The sequence below is a fragment of the Nerophis lumbriciformis genome, linkage group LG07 (assembly GCF_033978685.3).
Source record: "Nerophis lumbriciformis linkage group LG07, RoL_Nlum_v2.1, whole genome shotgun sequence".
Classification (NCBI taxonomy): Eukaryota; Metazoa; Chordata; class Actinopteri; order Syngnathiformes; family Syngnathidae; genus Nerophis; species Nerophis lumbriciformis.
The window spans coordinates 22817068-22839987 of record NC_084554.2 but is presented as its reverse complement, the minus strand read 5'-3'; the positions used below and the strand labels follow the sequence as shown (position 1 = coordinate 22839987).

At 41.5% G+C, this 22920-nt stretch overlaps 1 protein-coding gene across 4 annotated transcripts in view; it reads left to right on the top strand.

The window, feature by feature from the left end:
* Positions 1–22920, top strand: part of stau2 (staufen double-stranded RNA binding protein 2) — a 277028-nt gene that overhangs the window by 133667 nt on the left and 120441 nt on the right. For 2 of the 4 annotated variants that reach the window (XM_061965635.2, XM_061965637.1), the window contains exon 12: positions 10795–11168. In XM_061965635.2, coding sequence (XP_061821619.1) covers positions 10795–11168 — 374 coding nt within the window. Of the gene's footprint in view, positions 1–10794; positions 11169–11388; positions 11455–16194; positions 16261–18826; positions 20664–22920 lie in introns of those variants that run through there. The other 2 variants (XM_061965638.2, XM_061965639.1) reach the window with 2 other exon arrangements.

Sequence of the window (22920 nt, the reverse complement as noted above, 5' to 3'; positions counted from 1 at the left end):
TTGACACTGTTGAGTGCCTGTATGTATTCTCAGGTACGGTATCAATTCAAATGTGAAAGGTACCGATCCCTATTTGTAGCAACGGGAGTATTGTGTATAGTTCTGAGCTGGGATTTAAAAGTTGGGCTATAGGGTGCAGTGTCATTTGCCTGCTAGTTCAGAGCCATAATAGGTAATAAAGTAAGAGTCCCTTGGGCTATCAAAAGCAGTGGTCCATATATGTTGACGGTGACTTAAACAGGCTCTTTTTAATAAGAAGAATAAGACGGTGGACCGGGACTTGATGCGTTGGTTGAGAAAGATGGGTTGGCGGTAAAGACGGGACAGAAATAAGTGTCCTGTTTCTGCATAATTCCTATTTTTTTAATGCGTGTCGTAAGCCTTGACAATAATAAATAACATATATCTGCGTGTTAAAAATAGCTGACTAAAGACAAAAAGTACTAGCTACTTTTAGCCCAGCTCCAAAATTTTTGCAGAAAACATCTGCCGTCTTTAGTCACCAGGTTATTTGAAGAAAAATCCTGGATTGTGTTTGAAATATACATACCTTTTATGACACACTTTTTATGTATTGATTTGCATGGGAATGTGATGACCCAACAGGACTTTTTTTTGTTTTGTTTTGCAGTGGGAGGTAGAACTCAAAGTACATGAAAAGCGTGAATATGGAAGCAGCTGCTCACCGTCAGCTGTATTTTTGTCAAGTTTGCCCATTTGTCATGAATCAAAATCTAAAAAAGTAGCAGCGCTCCTAGCCGTTGGTTGTCAAACCTTCTAATTTAAGACTTGCTTTCTGGTTGTATTGTTTTTTCTTATAGCCGGCAGAGTTTTTCCCCTTTCCTCCTCAAAATAAGGGAGTTGAATTGAAACCTTTATGGATTTCTTGAATTGAATGACATGCTGCAAACTATAAAGCTCCTGGATAAATAAATGAGCACAAACAGATCCGTATTTTGAATTAAAATGCACTGTCATCGCCCAAACCCCATTGAGGCCTTTGGCAGTGCTGCAGTGCTCTCACACGAATGTTCCAATCTACTCAGTGGCCTAGTGACCTACTCAGTGGCCTAGTGGTTAGAGTGTCCGCCCTGAGATCGGTAGGTTGTGAGTTCAAATCCCGGCCGAGTCATACCAAAGACTATAAAAATGGGACCCATTACCTCCCTGCTTGGCACTCAGCATCAAGGGTTGGAATTGGGGGTTAAATCACCAAAAATGATTCCCGGGCGCGGCCACCGCTGCTGCCCACTGCTCCCCTCACCTCCCAGGGGGTGATCAAGGGTGATGGGTCAAATGCAGAGAATAATCTCGCCACACCTAGTGTGTGTGTGTGACAATCATTGGTACTTTAACTTTAACTTTAACTTTATACAAAACAAGACTCATCACTAAATATTGTTGTTTGCCCGACGCTCAATGTGCACACAATATGCAGATTAGAAGTGAGCCGCATGGATGGCTTTCATGTGCTCTGGTCCAATTTGTCAAGAGATACATTTTGTAAATTACATTCAGAGAGAGATGTTTGTTGTTTGGTGGTTTTGGTTTATATGGCAGCTACAGACAATGCCTACCACCCTAACACCAAGCAGAGCCTTCTGGGAAACGTCCGAGCCCCCCGTTTGATTAGTGTCTTCACCTTGCTCCTTTTCTTTTGACTTACCTATCTGCTAATTCACTTGTTATGACGCACATTATTTAAATAACATTTGTTGCACAAACAACATTTACAACCCATTTAAAATGGAAACGACTTGTCAATGACAAATGGCTTTTAAGTGTGTTGTTAAGTTGTCTTTTGTTGCCTGTTGTCATGATTGCCAGTTCGCAATAAAAGCAGGAGGAACACAGTTTTTCTGACTCTTCGCTAAGGATTTAAACATTGTGAGCTTATAGTTCAAGTTATAGAACCATGGAGATGCATATGAAGATGGACACATTTAATTTGAATAAGGAATATGTTTATAATTTTTTTAGCTTATATTGGACATGATTTATTTATTTATTACAACTAAAATATAAAACCGTCATGCCAGGTGTAAAATTAAATAAAACACTATAGCTACGTTTCCACCAATCAAACTAACTGTAAAGTCCGCGATTTGTGATCTGCAGGTGGCTTTTTAGTGGCATATTTTGAACATGAACCTAAGCAAAAATCTTGACAAACATTTACAAATTGTTTGCTTTGTCAGTTGTAACAAAAAGCTGAGAACTAGGCAGTTTTTTAATTGTATAATAATTAGTGCTGTCTAATGATTCATATTTTCAAATCAGATAAATTGCACTTGTGGTTTTAGAGTACTCATGATTAATTGCAGCAATCACATGTTTGCTAAATAATAATTTTGAAAAAAGACCCCAACATTTTGTCATGTAATTTTATTGTTAAAGGACAAAAAAAAAAGTTATTGAGTAATCTATTGATTAGTTTATTCACGTAATCGGATAAAACACACAATGCATATTTTAGGCAAATAGTTTAAATATAATTCCTTTTTTTGTTTTTGTTTGCTATAACCTTCATTTTTTGTCATAAACATTGAAATTGCACTTAAGAAGTGCAAAAAAAACCTCGGCAATTCGCCGCCTCACAGATTACGGCACCCACACTTAGAGGTGGAGGAAATCATCGATTTTTAGATGGATCACAATTCAGATATGGACGATTATAGAATCGATTAGTAAATGTCAATAGTCGATAATCGATTTATTTACTGCAAATAAAGTAATGCAGACAGTTGTAAAATTTGGATGACTGCAGCGAGCCAGCTCTCAGGCACTTATGGTTCAGTTTTGCACACATTTTCATCATCACATCATTAATTTAATAAATGCGGGAGTTAATTTAACTGTTTTCTCATTACAGATGAATTGGGTTTTTTTAGGTTTCAAGTGATAAACGCTTATTTAGTGAAACAAAAAAATTAAAACTGCATCAATACACATAAATTAAAGATGCATCAATAATACATTTTTAATTGAATCGTAGCTCCTGAATTGTTATCTTAATCAAATCGTGAGGTGCCCAAAGATTCCCACCTCTACCCACACACCACATGTGCGCTCTATTGCAGGGGCCGTGCGCAAACTATGTACATGTATTTAAAGTTCCGGGCACTCCATGCACTGCTGATTTTATCAAATTTTATTACGATTACACAAAGCAACAGAATATTAATCAAAGCTTTTTTGTAATTGAATGAATCCTTTTAATCGATTAAGCGATTCAGTCCTAATTACAATTACTTGTCCATACCAGAAATGCTTTAATTATAGCCAAGGCATTAATTCGCAAATTGCTGGGTTTCATGTAATGTCACATCGGGTTCCTGTCGGTTTGGACTCAAGCACATGGAGGGCATAAAAGGGTATTTCGGGTAAGAAGCAAAGTGAAAGCCTTGTGAAATTTCTGCATACATGTGCAGTTCTCGCCTGTGGAAATAATTCCAAATAGGATTTTGTAAAACGTTATTAGAGATTTCCTAAGATAGTCCATCTTAAAAAGAAAAAAGTTGTTCAAACAACCAAAAAACACAGAGAAAGGTTGCTGCAGTGCTAAAACTGCAGCTCCCACTGAGTGGAGTACACGATCGAGTTGGCATCAACCACTTTGTCCATGTCTGTATGATTATAAAAATAAACCATTAAAGCCTAGTAATGATTTATTTGCTTTTATTATTTTCCATATACTTACATATGAGCAGTTTTCTTCATGAAATGGCCACCTAATATGGATTTGTGTGTTGTTGTTGTTGTTGCAATTTAGCTTTAAATAAACCTTGCTCAATAGAATGAATGTAGTATTAGTACATTTATCGTAGGTGTCATGATCAACTTTCGCCGGAGTATGACCCCATCGCAGGGAAGAAATCATGAAAATAATAACAAAAAGTGCACTCAAAAATGAGTGAGAATAACACCTAATGCACACAAAGGGTGTGAAGAAACGGAAATCGCACACAAAAGGTGTGGAGAGGAATAAGTAAACGCTACACGGCAGCGAACGAGGAGCGTGAATGGAGCCAGAGCAGAGGAGGTGAGCATAACTGGAAGGGTGAACGTACCATCAGGAATCAACTGGCGCCAAGTGAAGGAACTGGAGAGCTTAAGTAGTCAGGAGGAAATTAGTATCAGGTGTACGCAAAGGTGGCTCCGCCCCATAGCCCGAAAAGCAGATAGGCATCAGCAGAACTGCCAGATCATGACAGTAGGCTGCATATTCCTTAACAATGACATATTGTCTGGATATTGCTGAATATTGCTGCAACTAAACATTGCTGGACATTAAAACAACTTCAGACGCCAAAATATAGATGACCGCAAAATATTTATAGAGGCCTATCATGCTTTTTACAATTAAATAACTAATAGCGTTAACACTACGATACCAGAAAAGAATATCAAAAACAATATAGAAGTGCAAAATGCATGGCTCAATAAGGGCCTAATGAAGTCAATCAATAAGAAAAATTATCTATATAAATCAAAAGTCCTACTGAGGAAAATACAAACAAGTACACTAAATATAAAAAATAATTAACTAGTGTCATACGTACTTGAACGGACCGTAAAAACACTGCGTCGATCATCATAATTCCGTGCTAAGAGATCACAGCTTTTAACTTCAATGTACACAACTGAATAATTTAGTTGCTCAGACAGAAATTAGTTTTTATACGTTTAGATTGGGGTTTGTTGTTTTTAACGGAGAAAGACGTGCCAAAGTCCCCGCCATGATTTACCTCTGCTCTTCTTCTGCAGGCTACTGTGATTGGATAGATTCCTTACTTGTCCCACTCTAAAGACAAAATTAAATATGATTGGATTTCGTCTGTCAACATTTTCTTCTCGTTTTTATTTTGTCAATTTCATCTTTGTTTTCGTCAAAGTGCATTTGTTGTGATTCGTTATCGACTTATTTTAGTCAAGGGAAAATACAGTAGGGCATTGGTGATAACTAAGACTAAATTTTTTTGTCAACAAAATTAACCCTGTTTTTAGAGATGTACACCACGCCCCTAGCGACATACTGTCACTAACTCAGCAGTTAATTGGCTCAAGGAGACAGTTGTTTGGGGAATTTTCGTATTAAAAGGCCCCCTCAAAAATACACCTCATTTCTAATAAATACCTCGTACTCACTGCAGTTGAGTATAGAAAAGCCTGCCGAGTCACAATTTCAGGAACTACGGTAAATTTTTTCTTATCCTGCAAACACACACCCAACATCAGGTGTGCCCAAACTTTTTCAGCAGGCGAGCTACTTTTCAAATGACCAACTTGAGGTACCGTATTTTCCGCACTATAAGGCGCATCTAAAAACCACAATTTTTCTCAAAAGCTGACAGTGCGCCTAATAACCCGGTGCGCTTTATTACGATTCATTTTCATAAAGTTTCGGTCTCGCAACTTCGGTAAACAGCCGCCATCTTTTTTCCCGGTAGAACAGGAAGCGCTTCTTCTTCTACGCAAGCAACCGCCAAGGAAAGCACCCGCCCCCATAGAACAGGAAGCGCTTCACCCGCCCCCATAGAACAGGAAGCGCTTCACCCGCCCCCGGAAGAAGAAGAAAAAACGCGCGGATATCACCGTACGTTTCATTTCCTGTTTACATCTGTAAAGACCACAAAATGGCTCCTACAAAGGACAAGGATCCGGTTCATAAAAAGACGCAATCTCTCCATCCGCACACGGATTACTACCGTATTTCACAGCAACTGATATTCCTGTGAACTGCACTGTGGAACGGGAGCACGTACGGTGAATATTCGCACCACAGAGAATGAGGAGTCATCCTTCACTGTGGTTCTAGCTTGCCATGCTAACTTCCACCCAGGGTGATATTCAAAAGGAAGACCTTGCCAAAAGAGACCTTTCCAGCCGGCGTCATCATAAAAGCTAACTCGAAGGGATGGATGGATGAAGAAAAGATGAGCGAGTGGTTAAGGGAAGTTTACGCGAAGAGGCCGGGTGGCTTTTTTCACACAGCTCCGAAGGCGAACACACCTTCACTAAGACGGGCAGATAGCGCCGGTCGACATACGCCAACATCTGCCAGTGGATCGTAAATGCCTGGGCAGATAGTTTCGGTCACAACTGTGGTCCGAGCTTTCCGGAAGGCAGGATTCACAGAACTGCTGCACAACAACAGCGACACTGAATCCGATGACTTCTACGAGGCGGAGCCGGCCATTTTTGGATCCCACGCTTGCGCAACTTTTCAATTCGGACACCGAAGACGAAGAATTCGAAGGATTTACGAATGAAGAATAACTTCAGAAGGTGAGCGCTATGTTTATTTTGTGTGTTGTGATATTAACGTTCGAGCAACATTATGTTGCTATTTATTGCTCTACACCATTTTGAATTTTACTATGTTTGTGATTGCACATTTGCGTACATTTTGGGACAGAGTTGTTAGAACGCTGGTTTTCAATATATTATTAAAGTTTGACTGAACTATCTGACTGTTTTTTTGACATTCACTTTAGCGCAGCGTTTTTTTGACATTCACTTTAGCGCAGCGTAGGCGCGGCTTTTAGTCCGGGGCGGCTTATTGGTGGACAAAATTATGAAATATGTAATTCATAGAAGGTGCGGCTAATAATCCGGTGCGCCTTATAGTGCGGAAAATACGGTAATCTACCTCATCCTCTTATATATTTAGTCTTTAACAAAAACATCAGTTTTGTAAATAAGTTAAAGGTGTTTGGTAAAGCGTGTTTACACAGACTACTTTCTTTCATGAAGACAAGAGTCTACCTGATTCTGATGACTTGCATTAATTGGAAATAAGTTCCACAACTTCGAATTTGCATTGCAGAGGAGAAAAAAAGTCCTCCTTCCTGTCTTAGTACCACATGAAATTGGTTGGTTTTTGGTATCTTATTTTTCTAGCTTCCATACTCGTTTTTATGCACTTTACAAGAAATACTTTGTAGGCAAACTCTGTAGCTTGCTAGCTTGTGAGAGCTAACTTTCTGAGACTCTTATTTTGTTAGCGGAGGCAGGATGGAGCAGCACTTTTGTTATGAAGACAGGAACTGTGCGGTTGGTCTTTAGACTTTTGACAGCAGGTATGTCGCGGGAGTCTGTTGAAATAAAAAGTTTTTCTCGCATTTTTGCAGGTCGTTTTTTTCTTCATACTGAGCTCGGAGCAGCCAGCTTCATCCCACAAGATCCTCAGCTGCCGTGAATATCTATGAAGTGACGCCATAGTGAAGATTGATTCATTTGCACATTTTTAGGTCTATTTTTTTTTTAATGCCTAGCTGGCGATCGACTGACACACCCTCCGCGATTGACCGGTAGCTCTCGCTCACCCTAATTGGCCCCCTGCCCTACTGAATGTGCATGTCCTTCCGGCCTTTGGCCTTTGTGAGCTGTGGGATGCGGTGTAACAACAAACAGGGAGGTTTAGAGACAGGAAGGGAGCGTAAATGAAAAGACAAATTAGAAGAGTGATTTTTCTCCTGTCTACTCCCATGGACGCCGCAGCCAGGCTTTTCATTCGAGTTGCCACATTTCATTTCCTGCTGAGCATATGTGTGTGCGTCGGTTTGTCCACGATCGTGTGCATGTGTAAACTATGCGAAGGTCTCGCTCGGCTGTGGTGATTTATAGGAGCGGGCTCTGGCCCTATCTGTTTTCGATCAGTCTCATGCTTGGTTCTGGCTTCCCTCCAGCACTCCCCAGGCCCACCGGACGCCGAGCATGGGCGGAACCCCTGGAAACTCGCACTGCTCTCCTTTTTTCTTTCAGTCCCCCCTTTCTTCTGAGCTTCACCACTTATTCTGCCCATCTTCTGTTTTCTCTCACTTGCCTCCACTTTGAGCAAATTGCTCAGTCTCACGCGTCTACAGCAGCTTCAAACTATGGCTTCACATTGCAAACATCCTCACATTCACACCCACACACGCAGACCAGCACTCACATGGATTACATTCTCTGCCCCCCCCCACCCCAGAGCCTCCGCCCATATCGCTCTTTGGCCGCGGCTGATGTCATGTTGGCCAGCATCTTTTCTTTTTTATGAGGCTGCACAGCGAATTCACAGGCAACTTTGTGCAAATTTAAATCTGTGACTGGAAAGGGAGGCAAAGCCTGTTGTGTCATCGCTGGCGTGGGTGAGATTGCTGTTGTGTGAGTAATAATGCCTGGATTTCATAGCCCCCCCCCTGTGCCCGCTTCGTTTGTTATAAAGTTGGGCAGCGGCTTCTTTAGATTCCCAGAAACCACTGACTAAGGTGCAAGCGTGCAAATGTCCGTCTTTGTATGTGTGATGGTCATAGTAACTAAAACAGGAAGTATGCTGTCAGTCAGCCGCTCGCTCCAGCACTTTCTTCCCAGCTGTTGGTCCATATACACACAAACAAGCACAAAGACACACACACAGATGGTCTTCCTGTCTCTGGTGACCTTGGCTGGACTTCGGAGGTTCGCATGGTTTTCACATCCACTCCTCCTGGCTCCCTCACTTTTATCCTCTCTCACTCCCTCTTCACATCTCCTATTTGTCTTTCACGTCGGATATCATTTTAATTGGAGCCACAGAGTAACTAAAGTAGTCTACGTCCCGACAGAGTTTTTCCTCCATCCACCTGTCGCGGCCATTTCAGGAAAGTGATGTCAGAGCGAGGCAGACGCCAAGATAAACGGATGGGATTTGGATAGGGAGGGTCTGGAAAGCGTAGTGTTGCTTAGCCGGTTTAAACCTCAGCGTGTCTGGATGAAGCCGTGTCCTGTTAAAGAGAAGCCACAAAACAGATGCTTTGGCCTGTTAAATGCAAATCGCAGAGAACATTCTGTTAGGCTACAGAAAAGCACTTGCAGGATGCGAGACACAGAACCTACGGTTTGTCCAGACGTTGTGGCTTGCATATCCCTCAGTCAGAGAGCAAGGATTCCTAATTAAGGGCTAATCATCCATACAGATTTACTAATTGCATGTTTAGTCTATGGAACAATGGCCAAAACTGCACCGCTTCTGAATTGGTTCCGGAAGCCCAGTAAAGGCTCACAATCTACAACATGTCTTTGTCCCCCCACCTCTTTGGGTTAAGGCGTTCAAAGTGATTCCAGTTAGCAGAAGTGCTGTTTCTCATCAGTGATGCAACGCTGGCCGTTGTGTTGATATTGGTAAATGTGTCTCCGCTTGCCTTTCCGAATGAGGAAAGAGGCGGCGTGTCTTTCCCAGCGGACATCTCGACCGAGCCCAGAACTGCCAAACCACACAAACTGATCGAATGCTACTTTGGGAGCCAACACACACGGCGACACACATATGTAGGCACAAATGAAGTTTTGTCGGTCATTTTAGTGGTTCTGTACCATTGTGATGTTTACTTCCTATGGAATACCAGAAGTTTAGTAAGCTCTATTATTTCCAAACAAAATGAAAACAGCAAAGACTGGAAAATACACCAGTTTATGAATTATAGACTTGTTTCCTTAGTTCCACAATTTTCCGAATTCAGAAAAAGTATTTAACAACAGATTAGACAAATTTCAAGATAAAAATGCAACGGGGGCAGACAGCCAATACGAATACAGAGCTAAATTGTCAACATTGATGGCTCTAATCAAAAAATTACCAATGCAAATGATTGTAAACTGTGTGCAGCTGCAGTGTTTATGGATCTAACAAAAGCATTTGACACAATTAATCATAATATCTTGATTAACAAATTTGAACAGTTTGGCATCAGAGGGTTGGTCTTGAACTGGGTAATCAGCTACTTAACCAACAGGAATCAATTTTTGAAGCTGGGCGAGCACACATCTGCAGCTTTAAATATATCTTACAGTGGACCTCAAGGATCAGTACTGGGACCAAAATTGTTCAGTCTCTATATAAGCGACATTTGTAAAGTTACAAAGGACTAAAAGTTAGTATTTTTTGTTCAAGGTAGAACCCACAGAAGCAAATTCAAATAACATAAGAAATTAAAAAACTAAAAAGATGGTTTGACACAACAGACTAACCTTTATATCTTAAAAAAACCCAAAAAAAAACACTGCAACAATGAATATAGCAATATATGTTCTGGTTCAAAATATACTCCATATTCTCTACTGCAAATTACAACCTATTAGTTTTCTCTTCATGTGAACTTGATGGATATTTGTTTTATTTATTGTTTTGTGGATTGAAACAGGAGTGAACAAATGTGTTGGAAATTTTTATGAAAGGAAAAGGGGTAGGATTCAGTCAGCTCTGCTTCTTCTTACTCCTTTTTGGAACTGTTGGAATGTGAAATTGTAAACTCGTAATTGGAACACTGCAACTATATGCATGTTAGAAATAAACCAACCCCAATACCAAAAATTATATTATGTCTTATAGTCCTCAGTTGATATTTTCAGAGTTGCATTTCGGTGACAACGTTCCTCAGTATTTTCTCACAATTTCTAAGGAGAGATTGCAATTTCTAATACCCGAAAACTCTTTTAGCTTTACATATTGATGGACAAAAGGTGGGATTAGACGAGCTCATGCTTCTTCCTACTCCATTTTAAAAGTGATTGATGTTAATCCTAACCCTAACCCTTTTCAAAATGTTAACTTATCTGACTTATTATTTGACGAACCTGAGAACCATTTGTGAGTTACGCATTTCGGAAGTATAATTGCCTTGCTGCAAAACATAAATGTCCATTGCAGAAGACACTGGTTGTCAGCACGATGTTGTGCTTTATGGAATTCTATCATGTTCATATGCATTGTATTTACTTCAGTGTCTCACCAATGCCGTTTCTTCCTTTTAATAGTCCTTCTATCTCTCCCAGCCCCCAAAGGTCTTCTCCACCTCAGCCCTGACGTTTACCAGGAGATGGAGGCCAGCAGGAAGCAGGGGGGCAGTGCCCCAGCCCCTAACAGGAGTAGTAGTAGCGGTGTATCCATCAACTACATGGCCTCCAAAGATGCGAATCCCTGTGCCGCCCCGCTACCACCAGGACACACTCCTTCATACTACAGCGCTCCATCCTCCTCTTCTGGGCCGACAACCACCATGGCCAGAGAGCTGCTGCTAAACGGTCAGTCGCCGACCGTCGACGCTCCTGCGCCGCCAGTGAAGGGGAATAGTCCGCCGTTGGCCTGTGGTGGGTCCGTGCAACCTGCGCAGCAGCTGGAGTACCTGGCTCGCATTCAGGGCTTCCAGGTAAGCTGCACTACTACTTAGGTCTTGATAAGTTAAAAATGCATAGAGATAGAGGAAACATCTATTTCTGGTGAGGCAAATGGAAAAAGGATAGCTCTTGAATGTCCTCTATTCTGAAAAATTTTCTTTTCAAAGATGTTAGAAAAGTAATATGCTTGTTTGAACACCAACCAAGTGAAAAATCGTTCATCCCCTTGTTTATTTACTCTATTTTTGGAAGGAGAGGCCCACAGATGGACGATTTTGAACTTCTGGATTGTTATGACATAATAAACAGAAAACCCTCTTTTTATTGTATTATTTTATTTAAAACATATTTTTATTATTAAAACGTAAAAAGTACAATTTATTATATATGTATTTAAAACAAAAGTTAACTCCTACCTAATGCATATGATGCTGTCCTTGACCAGACCAGAGCTACATAACGCCGCCCCTATCTCTACATGCATATTTTCAGGGACAGCTTTGTTTGGGGGGAAAAAACACATCTTTAAAAAAGCTTGGAGCTGTGGCAACTGTCAGCAACAGACATGAACATTTTTTCATATTATTTTTATTGAGCAAATAAGCTAACCTAGCATTACAGCCTGTTGAAATGTGAGTGTACTGTAATGTTAGCACTGTGGCTCACATAGTGTTGCTAACATTTGTGTCCTCCTGTCCCACTCTTTAATGCGACATTGTTGAAATATACGACATCTATTACATTTGACTAAGTTGTAGTTTACTGTACCGGTGAAAATCAAAAAATTTAATATTGTGCAAAATGTACTACATCCATCCATCCATCCATCCATTTTCTACCGCTTGTCCTGTTCGGTGTCATTAATTAAACTTCAAATGTGAAATAATATGAGACATAAGCTAATTACATGCAAAGTGAGGCGAGATTTTTAATTTGAGGGTTTCATAAGCTGTGAGCCATAATCAACAAAATTATATCAAAAGAAGGCTTAAAAAATATTCAGTTGCATGTTGTGAGCCTTTATTTATCAGTTATTTATTAGTTTCACCTTGTAAATATATTTAATGGAATAAACAAATCTTTGCACAATATCCAATTTTTTTGAGTTGCACCTTTTTTATCTAAGAAAGTGGATAGAGAGCACAATAGTGCTTCTTAGAGCCAAACACTTTGTCAGAGAGAGGCATGGACAAACACAAGCTACAGAAACACAAAACGGCGTGTTCCCGGAAGGTCTTACGACAAGTATTCATACACACACACACACACGTTGCAACTTCGATGTTAATCCCAGTACTAAAGTCATCCATTAGGATGTCAAAATGAGACTTTAAAGTACGGTACCACTGATTTCATGTGAGTGACTATGCAAGTCTTTCCAAAAATCATGAAACACACTTCTACCCTAACTTGCCTCACACACTGTGTGGTCTTGGCTAACCTGTGCGCTTAGAAAGAAGAAAAATCACTCGCACGTATATGCACTCATCATTCCTTTTATTAAAGCACGTGCGCCTAGCATGTGCGCCTGTGGTGAGACATCGCAAGAACAGACATTTAAGACATTCAAACCGCTCAGCAACACCTTCTGTTTTTTTCTTTCTCACTGAACATTATTGGCAAGTTATAGATTTAGACCTTCATTATCACTCAATCCAAACACATGCATATCAGCGGTTGCTCATATAAGCTACTTTTTATAAAAAATGTTGAGAAATATTTGAATATTTAAAACGACTGAGGGTTCCTTTGATAGGCATTATTGTTGCTCTGAGCTTTTGTGCGTGCGTCTCTGCGTGTGTATGGGTGCGTAACTCGAGACAGCCTGGCAAAGCCCAAGCACACAAATACATATGTACACATGCATGCAGCAGGTTTTGGTTAGCGGAAATGAAGAGTCAGGATAAGCCGGGGTGTCTTGTTTTCTACAGGTACAAAGTCAAATGTGCTTTAACTTGCATATATCTTTGACTCTCTTAATTGTGTGAATACTTATGTAATTCCACACCAAAATTAATATATTTATTATTCTTATTCTTCCTCTTCCGTAACGTTTTTCGTCCGCCTACTCCTTCCACATTTTTCATATGAGGTAATAAACACATCAGAACGTGAGAGAGGAATCCAAGCTGTAATTGAGACATGTAGGCAACACTGTAAGTGTTTTATTGCAGGGATGTTTTACATCATGGTGGTTTGTAATGAACTCTTCTGGTTTAAGGCATATGTACTGTATTCATATGTGTGTATGTGGTCTGAACACACACCACACATCCTAAATGTTCTAGCCACAAAAATGCACTGCCCTTGTTTTTCCACTAGATGCATAGTAGACATGTCACTTTGTGTCAGTCTGTCAATAATATCAAGCAGCAAACACTCCATTTATTTGTGTAATGTGATGATAACATCCTGGTCTGATTGTAATTTAATTATGTTTTCCAAGTCAGAGGATTACAGTGACTACTCAAGAAAGCAACTGATGCGAAGTAGCTCATATACGTTTCAGGCATTTAGTTCCAAAGACAAATGCAAGGGTGAATACCTGCTAAGCTTCCTATTTTTTGTACATTTCCATGCACTAAATGAGTCTTAATTTCTCAAAGTTATTTTTTTTGTATTTTCACACTGATGTGTGAAGTCCCACTGTCAATGGACTCTCTTTCATGCGACTATTGGTCATACGCAGTGTGCCTCCCCTACACTTAGGGGTGCTTGTTTACTTTTTGCAGAATATACAGTATGTATTGTTTTACATTATGTCTCTTGGCAATGCTGTAGCAGACGGCATCAAGAAATTATCCTAGATTGCACAATAAACATGACGCTTCTACTAAGAAGGTCTTGGAGTGGATGCAGGCCTGAAGCAAAGACTGGTGATAGAGAGTTGTTTTGAAGGAATTTTCGGAAGGAGAATTGAAAGAAAATGTTCAAATGTCCCGAGGGTCATTAACTAAACTCTGGATTGATGGAAGGAGTTTTGAGTCTGAAGCAAAAGGAAGTTTGTGCCCCAATACAGCTTCAGATGAGAGTTGCTATTGTTCTGTACAAGCTTTTTTTATCTGTACGCTAGTAAGAGCTGCCTGTCAGTTAAAAAAAAAACAAAAAAAAAACGCCAAGATAGTGTTACGAACAACTTATTTGGAACGGAAACAGCACAGCCAACATTCAGGTAAATGGTTCTCAAACTTTTTTCACCAAGTACCACCTCAGAAACACTTGGCTCTCCAAGTACCACCAATCTACCAAAATTGAAATACAGTAGTGTAGTTAGTCTAAGTATTCATTAAAAACAAGCCAAAGGTTTTATTCAACAAATGTATTTAATATTTTTGGCTACGCCACAAAATATTTTCAGCTCTGTGGTATTGCTTCCTGTTGCTTAAGTAGCTTCTAACCTAGTTCAAGACCAACCCTCTGATTCCATACCTTTCTAATTTGTTTATTAATATACTGTGATTGACTGTGTCAAATGCTTTTATTAAATCCATAAACACTGCAGCAGCACATTTTTTGCTATCAATTGCATTGGTAATCTCTTCCGTATTTCGATGAATGCCATTGATGTTGAGATGTTGGCTCTGTATTGGTTGTCTGTGAGTGTTTCATTTTTATTTATGAATTTCTCCAATCTGTTGTTAGACAGTTTTTCAATAATTTTAGTAATTTGTGGAAGTAGAGAAACAGGTCTGTAGTTTGTAAACTGGTGTTTGTCACCAGTCTTACAAATTGGTACGACTTTTGCTGTTTTCATTTTATCTGGGAATTTGCCTGTTTGAAATGATAGATTGCTGCTTTATGTTAAAAGTTCTAAAATCTCTTCAATAACCTTTATCATCGTATCAATAGCAATTGCATTACAATCTATTGAGGTCTTGGATTTGAATGTTTTCACGTATTTTGCACCGGCCAGAGCTGTGTCAGCCTTTCTTGTAGATCACTTGTGTGGTCAGAAGCGTTTAAAATATGTCCAACTCCTTCGGTTTTGTTGTTTATCTTTGGGTTGCTAGGCAACAGCTTTGAGCTAGCATTGAGCTAGTTTGTCCCTGGCTTTTCGGCACTTTCGGTTCGCTTATTTTAGCGAATCTGTGCCTCCCGACTAGACAGAGTTGAAGTCGAATATGTTAGTCGAATATGTTGATCGAATATGTTAATAATAATAATAATAATAATCAAAATATGTAAATAAAAATGTGTGTATAAGGTGCACTCTGTACACTTAATTGGAAAGTTTTCTTTAAAAAATAAATAATCTAACCTATGACCTGCCGCCTGCGCCATTAACCTGACTGCTGCTACTGCTGGTGGAGGACGACGTCACATCGTGTCACGGTCAAAGAGGCTAGTGGAGCAATTTTATCTGATTGATAATCTTTTACGATGAAAAGTGGGACATCAAAATTATCTGCTGCAGCCTATGAACCGAAGGAAGGAGGAGGAGGAAATTTGAGCTGAAAGCAGAGGTATGTATGTACATTTAACTCAATAATTTTTAGCATTAGCATCATTACTTTTCTTATATGGGCTAACAGTAACAGGATGTTGTTGCTGGTATTCCAATTCAGAGACCAGCAAGAATATTTCGCTTACGGTAACTCTCTGCTCAATTGGATGAACTTCTGAAGTATTCAGAAAGTAAATAAACAACATCTGTAAAGCAGAAAATTCAGAAATGCACTGATGTGAAAAAGTCGGTAGCCCAAACTTAAACTGTATTTAATGTAAGCTCAGCTATTTGCTCATTTGGCTGCAATGTAAGCTATTATTTAAATAAAATAATGGATGCTATTTACGATGTCATGCAATCAGAACATATTTACAGCCACGACGGGCACATGGACAAGCTGCGACAGAGGAGGAGGTGACACTGTGTTAGTATGTTCACCTGAGCCTCACCGTGAAGAAACATGTGGTTTTTTTAATATTCTTGCAGGGCAATTTCTTTCCATTATATATGTTTTATTCATCAATAAATACCATTTCAATGTAGAAAAAGTAATATAGAGTTACAATGCATGCAGAGATGACATTTGTGCCATTTTGTCTTTTACACGACAGCATCTATTCAGACAGCAGCAGCAGCAGCACATTTGCTGCTGAGAGACAGACGACATGTTGATCCAAGTGAGTGTTTTTTTGGAACAGACTGTATTACCAATCCTTTTTCAATTAAAAAGTATACAACATATATGCTCAACAGTAACAACAACAGTGCCTGGTATGTTAACATAACATTATGGTAAGAGTCATTCAAATAACTATAACATATAAAACATGCTATACGTTTACCAAACAATCTGTCACTCCTAATCGCTAAATCCCATGAATTCTTATACGTCTAGTCCCTTACGTGAATGAGCTAAATAATATTATTTGATATTTTACGATAATGTGTTAATAATTTCACACATAAGTCGCTCCTGAGTAGGGATGTCCCGATCCGATATTTGGATCGGATCGGCCGCCGATATTTGCCAAAAAATGCGTATCGGCAAGGCATGGGAAAATGCCGATCCAGATCCAGTTTAAAAAAAAATGTCCGGTCCGTGTTTTCCAACGCACCTATTTAAATAATACATTCCACTTTTCTGCAGCTCCCTAATTTCCGTTCCGCATTTTCCAGCACACCTTCAACACACCCACAGGTCTGTGGATTCTCACACAGTTGCTTTTAGCTGCTGGCATTACACGACAGGCTCTTCTCACTCTTTCCTGTGTCTCCCTCTCACAGACAGCAACCTTCTTACACACGTCACATACTTTCACGACACACGTCACATACTGTCACGTCATACGTCACATACGTATACGTCCTCTCCCAGCAGAGAGGTAGCAGCATGGCTAACGTTAGCTGTGATGCTAGCGCAGCCGTGTGACCAACGTTCTCTCTAAGGTGCGCGCCTGCGCAATTACGCACTGCTCAAGCGTCCTCTGCGCACCGCAAATCTATGCCACGCACAACATCAAATAAAAAAATAAGCGCATAACAATTTTTGACACACGGACACGACAGAGAAAACAGTTTTCGTCATCATTGTTCAAATATTGTAACGTCTGTCGAGACGCTTATCTCCTTTCAGTGCCACACGCCCACACCATCAAAATGCCGAGGCAAACATTTCCAGATCAACACCGTATGAAAAAATTTGTGATTTTTTTAGTTGTGATTTCCTTCTCTGCATGAAAGTTTAAAAGTAGCATATATTAATGCAGTATAAAGAAGAATGTTTTAATGTAGTCATGCAAGCCTTGAAAGAAAATTTTGAAAATCAAGACTACATTTCCTGCAAATGGGTGCATTTCTACCCTATATTTTAACTTTAGATTTATTCTCATATCAAACTCTTTTGGCTGTCTTTTTGACACTTGCATCCGGCGCCCCCCTCCACACCCTGGATTATAAATAATGTAAATAATTCAATGTGATTATCTTGTGTGATGACTGTATTGTGATGATAGTATATATCTGATAGTATATATCTGTATCATGAATCAATTTAAGTGGACCCCGACTTAAACAAGTTGAAAACCTTATTCGGGTGTTACCATTTAGTGGTCAATTGTACGGAATATGTACTTCACTGTGCAACCTACTAATAAAAATCTCAATCAATCAATCAAAACACATAGAATCATCATACTGCTGTGATGATATGCATCAAGTGTTCATTCAAGGCTAAGGCAAAATATCGATATATATATCGTGTATCGCAATATGGCCTTAAAATATCGCAATATTAAAAAAAGGCCATATCGCCCAGCCCTAGTTTCAATGATGCCATTTCTGTTTGTCATGTATAATTTTGTCTATTTTGTGTTTATCCTTGAATAAACAGGTCAGTTTCTTGTTACCAACTGTTGTGTATTATTCAAACTCCCCTAATTCAGCTGGCTAGTTGTTATCAAGAGTACTAAAACCCTTGTCAACATGATTCTGACAACTAAGTAGGCTAAATAACTTTAAACTTTAATACATGCTCGGATAGGCCAGTATCGGTCAGTATCGGTATCGGTCAGTATCGGTATCGGATCGGAAGTGCAAAAACAATATCGGTATCAGATCGGAAGTGCAAAAACCTGGATCGGGACATCCCTACTCCTGAGTATAAGTCGCACCCCCCGCCAAACTATGAAAAAAACTGCGACTTATAGTCCGAAAAATACGGTACATCTAAATCAATATCAGACTAATCTTTGCCACTATCATTTTTAAATACTCTCAAGAAATCCTGTTTTACTTTGGCTGCATTGAAATTAGTGCTTAAATGTATTTCAATACTAATAACATTATGCTGCAAGAGAAATTAATAAATATTAATCATGAATTAATTTGCATGCTCAAACTAGCTTTCAGTGCTGTGATATGGACAGTTAGTGTTAGTTAGTATAACTCCACCGCTGGAATCAGAAATAAGAGTTTATACTGTAAATATATTATGGGTAACACCTATATTACACGCATATATATTATATATATATATATATATATATATATATATATATATATATATATATATATTTTGATGTATAATTACAGTATATCATACATACTCATTAACAGGGCAAAGTGAACACACAAAACAGTCAAAATTGAAAATGTTGGTCTTGTATTGAATTTAAATCCTCATCAATAATACATCGACATATGTATTTCAAAGTTGTTCTGTGTGTGTGTTTAATTTTCTTACAGGATAATGAAGCAGTACCAGCAGACTCAATGTTACAATCCATCAACATGAGGGCGCATCTTCAGCTTCAACAGATGCCCGTGAATCTATCAAAGCTGCCCCCATTGATCCTGCTGACTGACTACACCATTTAACTGACACACTAAGAACTGAATTACTTAGCTGAGGATCTTATAAGGTAAACTCAGACTTCACATTCCCGAAGAGCTGAGATAAGTTTCCATCACCACTACTGCCACAGACATTTAGTGAACAGAGAGAAAATTAAGAGAATGTGGCTCAGAATCAGAATCAGCTTTATTGTCATTACGCAAGGTAACGAGATTGAGGCCATTCCATACAGTGCGATGTGTGCATGCTAGAAAAACAATGTGCAAATATATAAAAATGTAGAAGTGCAATGAATATGGTGTGAAATTAATATATACATGAAAAAAAAAACAAAAAAAAAACAGGGTGGTTGGTGGAATGGGTTATTGCACCGAAGAGAAGGCAGTTATGAGGGACAATGGGGCAGTCCATTCAGGATGGTTATGGCCCTGGGGAAGAAGCTGTTCTTTAGCCTGTTTGTTTTGGTTTTAATGCACCTGTAGCGCTTCCCAGAGGGCAGCAGGTGTAACAGGTCAGAGCCAGGGTGGGTGCTGTCCTTGATGATGGCACTGGCTCTGTTGAGGCAGCGGGAGGTGTAGATGTCCGTCAGAGAGGGGAGAGGGCGGCCGATGATCTTCTGAGCCGTCTTGACCACTCTTTGCAGCCTCTCCCTGTCTGCTGCAGTGCAGCTGCCGTACCATACCTTAATACAGTAGGTCAGCAGGCTCTCGATGGACGAGCGGTAGAAGGTCAGCAGCAGGTCAGGCTTCAGGTTGTACTTCCCGAGGACTCTAAGGAAGTGTAGCCGCTGCTGAGCCTTCTTGATGATTGATGTGGTGTTGACTGTCCAGGAGAAGTCATTAGAGATGTGGACTCCAAGGTACCTGAAGGTGTGGACCCTCTCTACACGCTCGCCGTTGATGTAGAGGGGGGTAGGGTCGGTGCTGCTCCTCCTGAAGTCGACGATGATCTCTCTGGTCTTGCTGGTGTTGAGAGCGAGGTTGTTCTCCGAAGACCAGGCCGTCAGCTTCAGGACCTCCTCTCTGTAGGCAGCCTCGTCACCCCTGGAGATGAGCCCGACCACTGTGGTATCGTCGGCGAACTTGACGGTAAGGTTGTCACTGTGGGCCGGACTGCAGTCATGGGTGTAAAGGCAGTAGAGGAGGGGGCTCAGCACACAGCCCTGTGGGGAGCCGATGCTCAGCGTGCGGGAGGATGAGAGGTGCGGGCCAAGTCTCACATTCTGGGGTCGGTCCGTTAGGAAGTCCCTTATCCAGGCGTTTGTGAGAGGGGGGAGGCCAAGAGTGTCCAGTTTATTGCAGAGTCTGTCCGGGATTATTGTATTGAAGGCAGAGCTATAGTCCACAGAGAGCATCCGGACATAGCTCTGCTGCTGCTCCAGGTGGTTCAGAGCAGAGTGGAGAGCCAACAGTGATGGCGTCCTCTGTGGACCTGTTCGCCCGGTATGCGAACTGGTGGGGGTCGAAGTCTGTAGGGATATGGTCCTTGATGTGCTGGAGAACAAGTCGCTCGAAGCACTTCATGATTACCGGAGTGAGGGCCACTGGTCGGTAATCATTCAGGCTGGTGATGGGAGACTTCTTCGGCACCGGGATTATTGTAGATGACTTCAGGCAGGATGGGATGACTGCCTGAGCCAGGGAGAGGTTGAAGATCCTGGTGAGGGGGGGAGCGAGCTGGTGGGCGCACGTCCTGAGCACCTTTCCAGGTACTCCGTCTGGTCCGGTAGCCTTCCTGGGGTTCACAGCCAGGAGCACTCGTCTGACACTGTGCTCCTGTACAGTGAGTGGAGTGGCGCCGGAGCCCGGTGGGGGCGGGGGCAGGGCTGGAGCAGATGAGTGTCGCTGGGGGGTTTCGAAACGGGCAAAGAAACAGTTAAGCTCCTCTGCCAGTGTCGCACTCTGATCCGCAGTTGTCATATTGCAGCCTCTGAAGTTCGTGATGTCATGAATGCCCCGCCACACCTCCCGTGAGTTTTTGCTGGACAGATGGGACTCTATGCACCTCCTGTGGTCCGCCTTTGCTTTTTTAATCCCTCTTTTCAGGTCGGCTCTAGCAACACTGTACAGTGCCCTGTCCCCTGACCTGAAGGCTGCGTCGCGGGCCCTGAGGAGTGTGCGGACCTGGCTGGTCATCCAGGGTTTCTTGTTGGGGTAAACCCGGATGGTTTTTTCCACAGTCACATTCCCGATGCAGAACTTTATGTAGTCCAGCACCGTTCCTGTGGCTGTCTCCAGCTCCTGTTGTTGGAAGAGGTCCCAGTCTGTGTGTTGGAAGCAGTCCTGAAGTTTGGGGAGTGCATCGTCAGGCCAGGTCATAACAGTCTTTGTGATAGGCCTGGCCTGGCGTCTGATGGGGGTGTAGGTAGGAGAGAGCAGGAGGGAAAGATGGTCTGACTGTCCAAGCTGGGGGAGGGGTGTAGCTCTGTACGCGTGCTTTATGTTGGTATACACGTGGTCGAGGGTGTTCTTGCCCCTTGTAGAACACTTCACGTGCTGGTAGACCTTAGGGAGTACAGTCTTCAGATTGGCCTTATTAAAATCCCCTGCTATGATATGAACACCGTCGGGGTGGGCCCGCTGCTGTTCGTTGACGGTGTTCAGCAGAAGAAAGAGCGCTGTGTTTACTTTGGCGTCCGGTGGAATATACACAGCCGTGATGATAACAACAGACAGCTCTCTCGGGAGAAAAAAAGGCCGACATCTAACAGACATGTACTCCACGTCCGGGCAACAGTGCTGTTCAGTGATTGTCCCGTTGTTGCACCAGTTCTCATGCACGTAGATACAGAGTCCCCCTCCTCTGCTCTTACCGGAGTCCTTAGTTCTGTCCCGGCGGAGCAGAGTGCGTCCGGCTAGCTGCATGCTAGCATCGGGTATTTCCGGGTGAAGCCAGGTTTCGGTGATAATCATAGCACAACAGTCCCGAACATAGCGGTTTCCAGCAAGTTGTAACTCCAGGTCGTCCATCTTCTGTACAAGGGATCTGGCATTAGAGAGGAACAGGCTCGGTAGAGGTGGCTTGTGGGGTTGTTTCCTAAGCCTGAGCAAGACGCCGGACCTGCGGCCACGCTTCTGCTTTCTCTCCCTCCTCCGTCTGCGCCGTCTCCCAGACCCGACAACAAACCACGGAGAGCCCTGTGCTCTCGCTATGTCATCTGGGATGTTGTGCTCGTGGTGAAAGTCGCTCGAAACAGATATCTGGTGCGAGTTACCGATATCCAAGAGTGACTGGCGGGTGTACCGGGTGTTTGCAGTACAGGTGGTGCACAAAAGGGAAAAAAACATGAAGAAAAGAAGGAAGAAAGAGCACTGAAATGGATCTTGGATTTGCTCATGTATTGCCCCAATGTTCTTTGGTTTTGGCACTACATTTGTAGCTTTTAAGTTATTTTATTCTCAGGGAAATCATTTCAATTGTTTATATTTTTTCTTTAGATTGCATTTTTTTTATCTTTACATGTCAAATAAAAAATTGCTTAATGGGTAATGCTGCATAAAGACTTTTCTCTGGGAATAGGGGGTATTTTTTTCTTGAGGGGCGATGGGGGTGGGGAGAATTTTACTTGCCTGGGACGTCAAGTGGTCTAGAGACGGAATTTAGTGCATGGAAATGTACTGACGGTGTTGCTGGAAGAAGGTTGCCGGCCCTTGATCCAATGTGTGTGTTTGTATTTACTATCAATTTAGTTGCTGTGTTGTTGGTATGGAGAAACAAAGAAGCACACACATGAATCAAGGTTGACATAAGAGTGTCAAGCCTGTTACTGACAGTTTAGTCATGTTTGTGTTTTCCTGTGTTCTGTGTTCTTTTCTGTCCAGCGCTCTTACTTTGGTTTCCATTTCCTGTCACTGCACCTCTGTCCTGAGCGCTGCCTCTCTCCCCTGTTTCTGATTGGCACCCTAGACACACCTGTTACCTGTTGCCAATCAGGCTTCTTTACAAGCCAACCTGCCCTGCACACAGGGCTGGATCGTTCTAATTG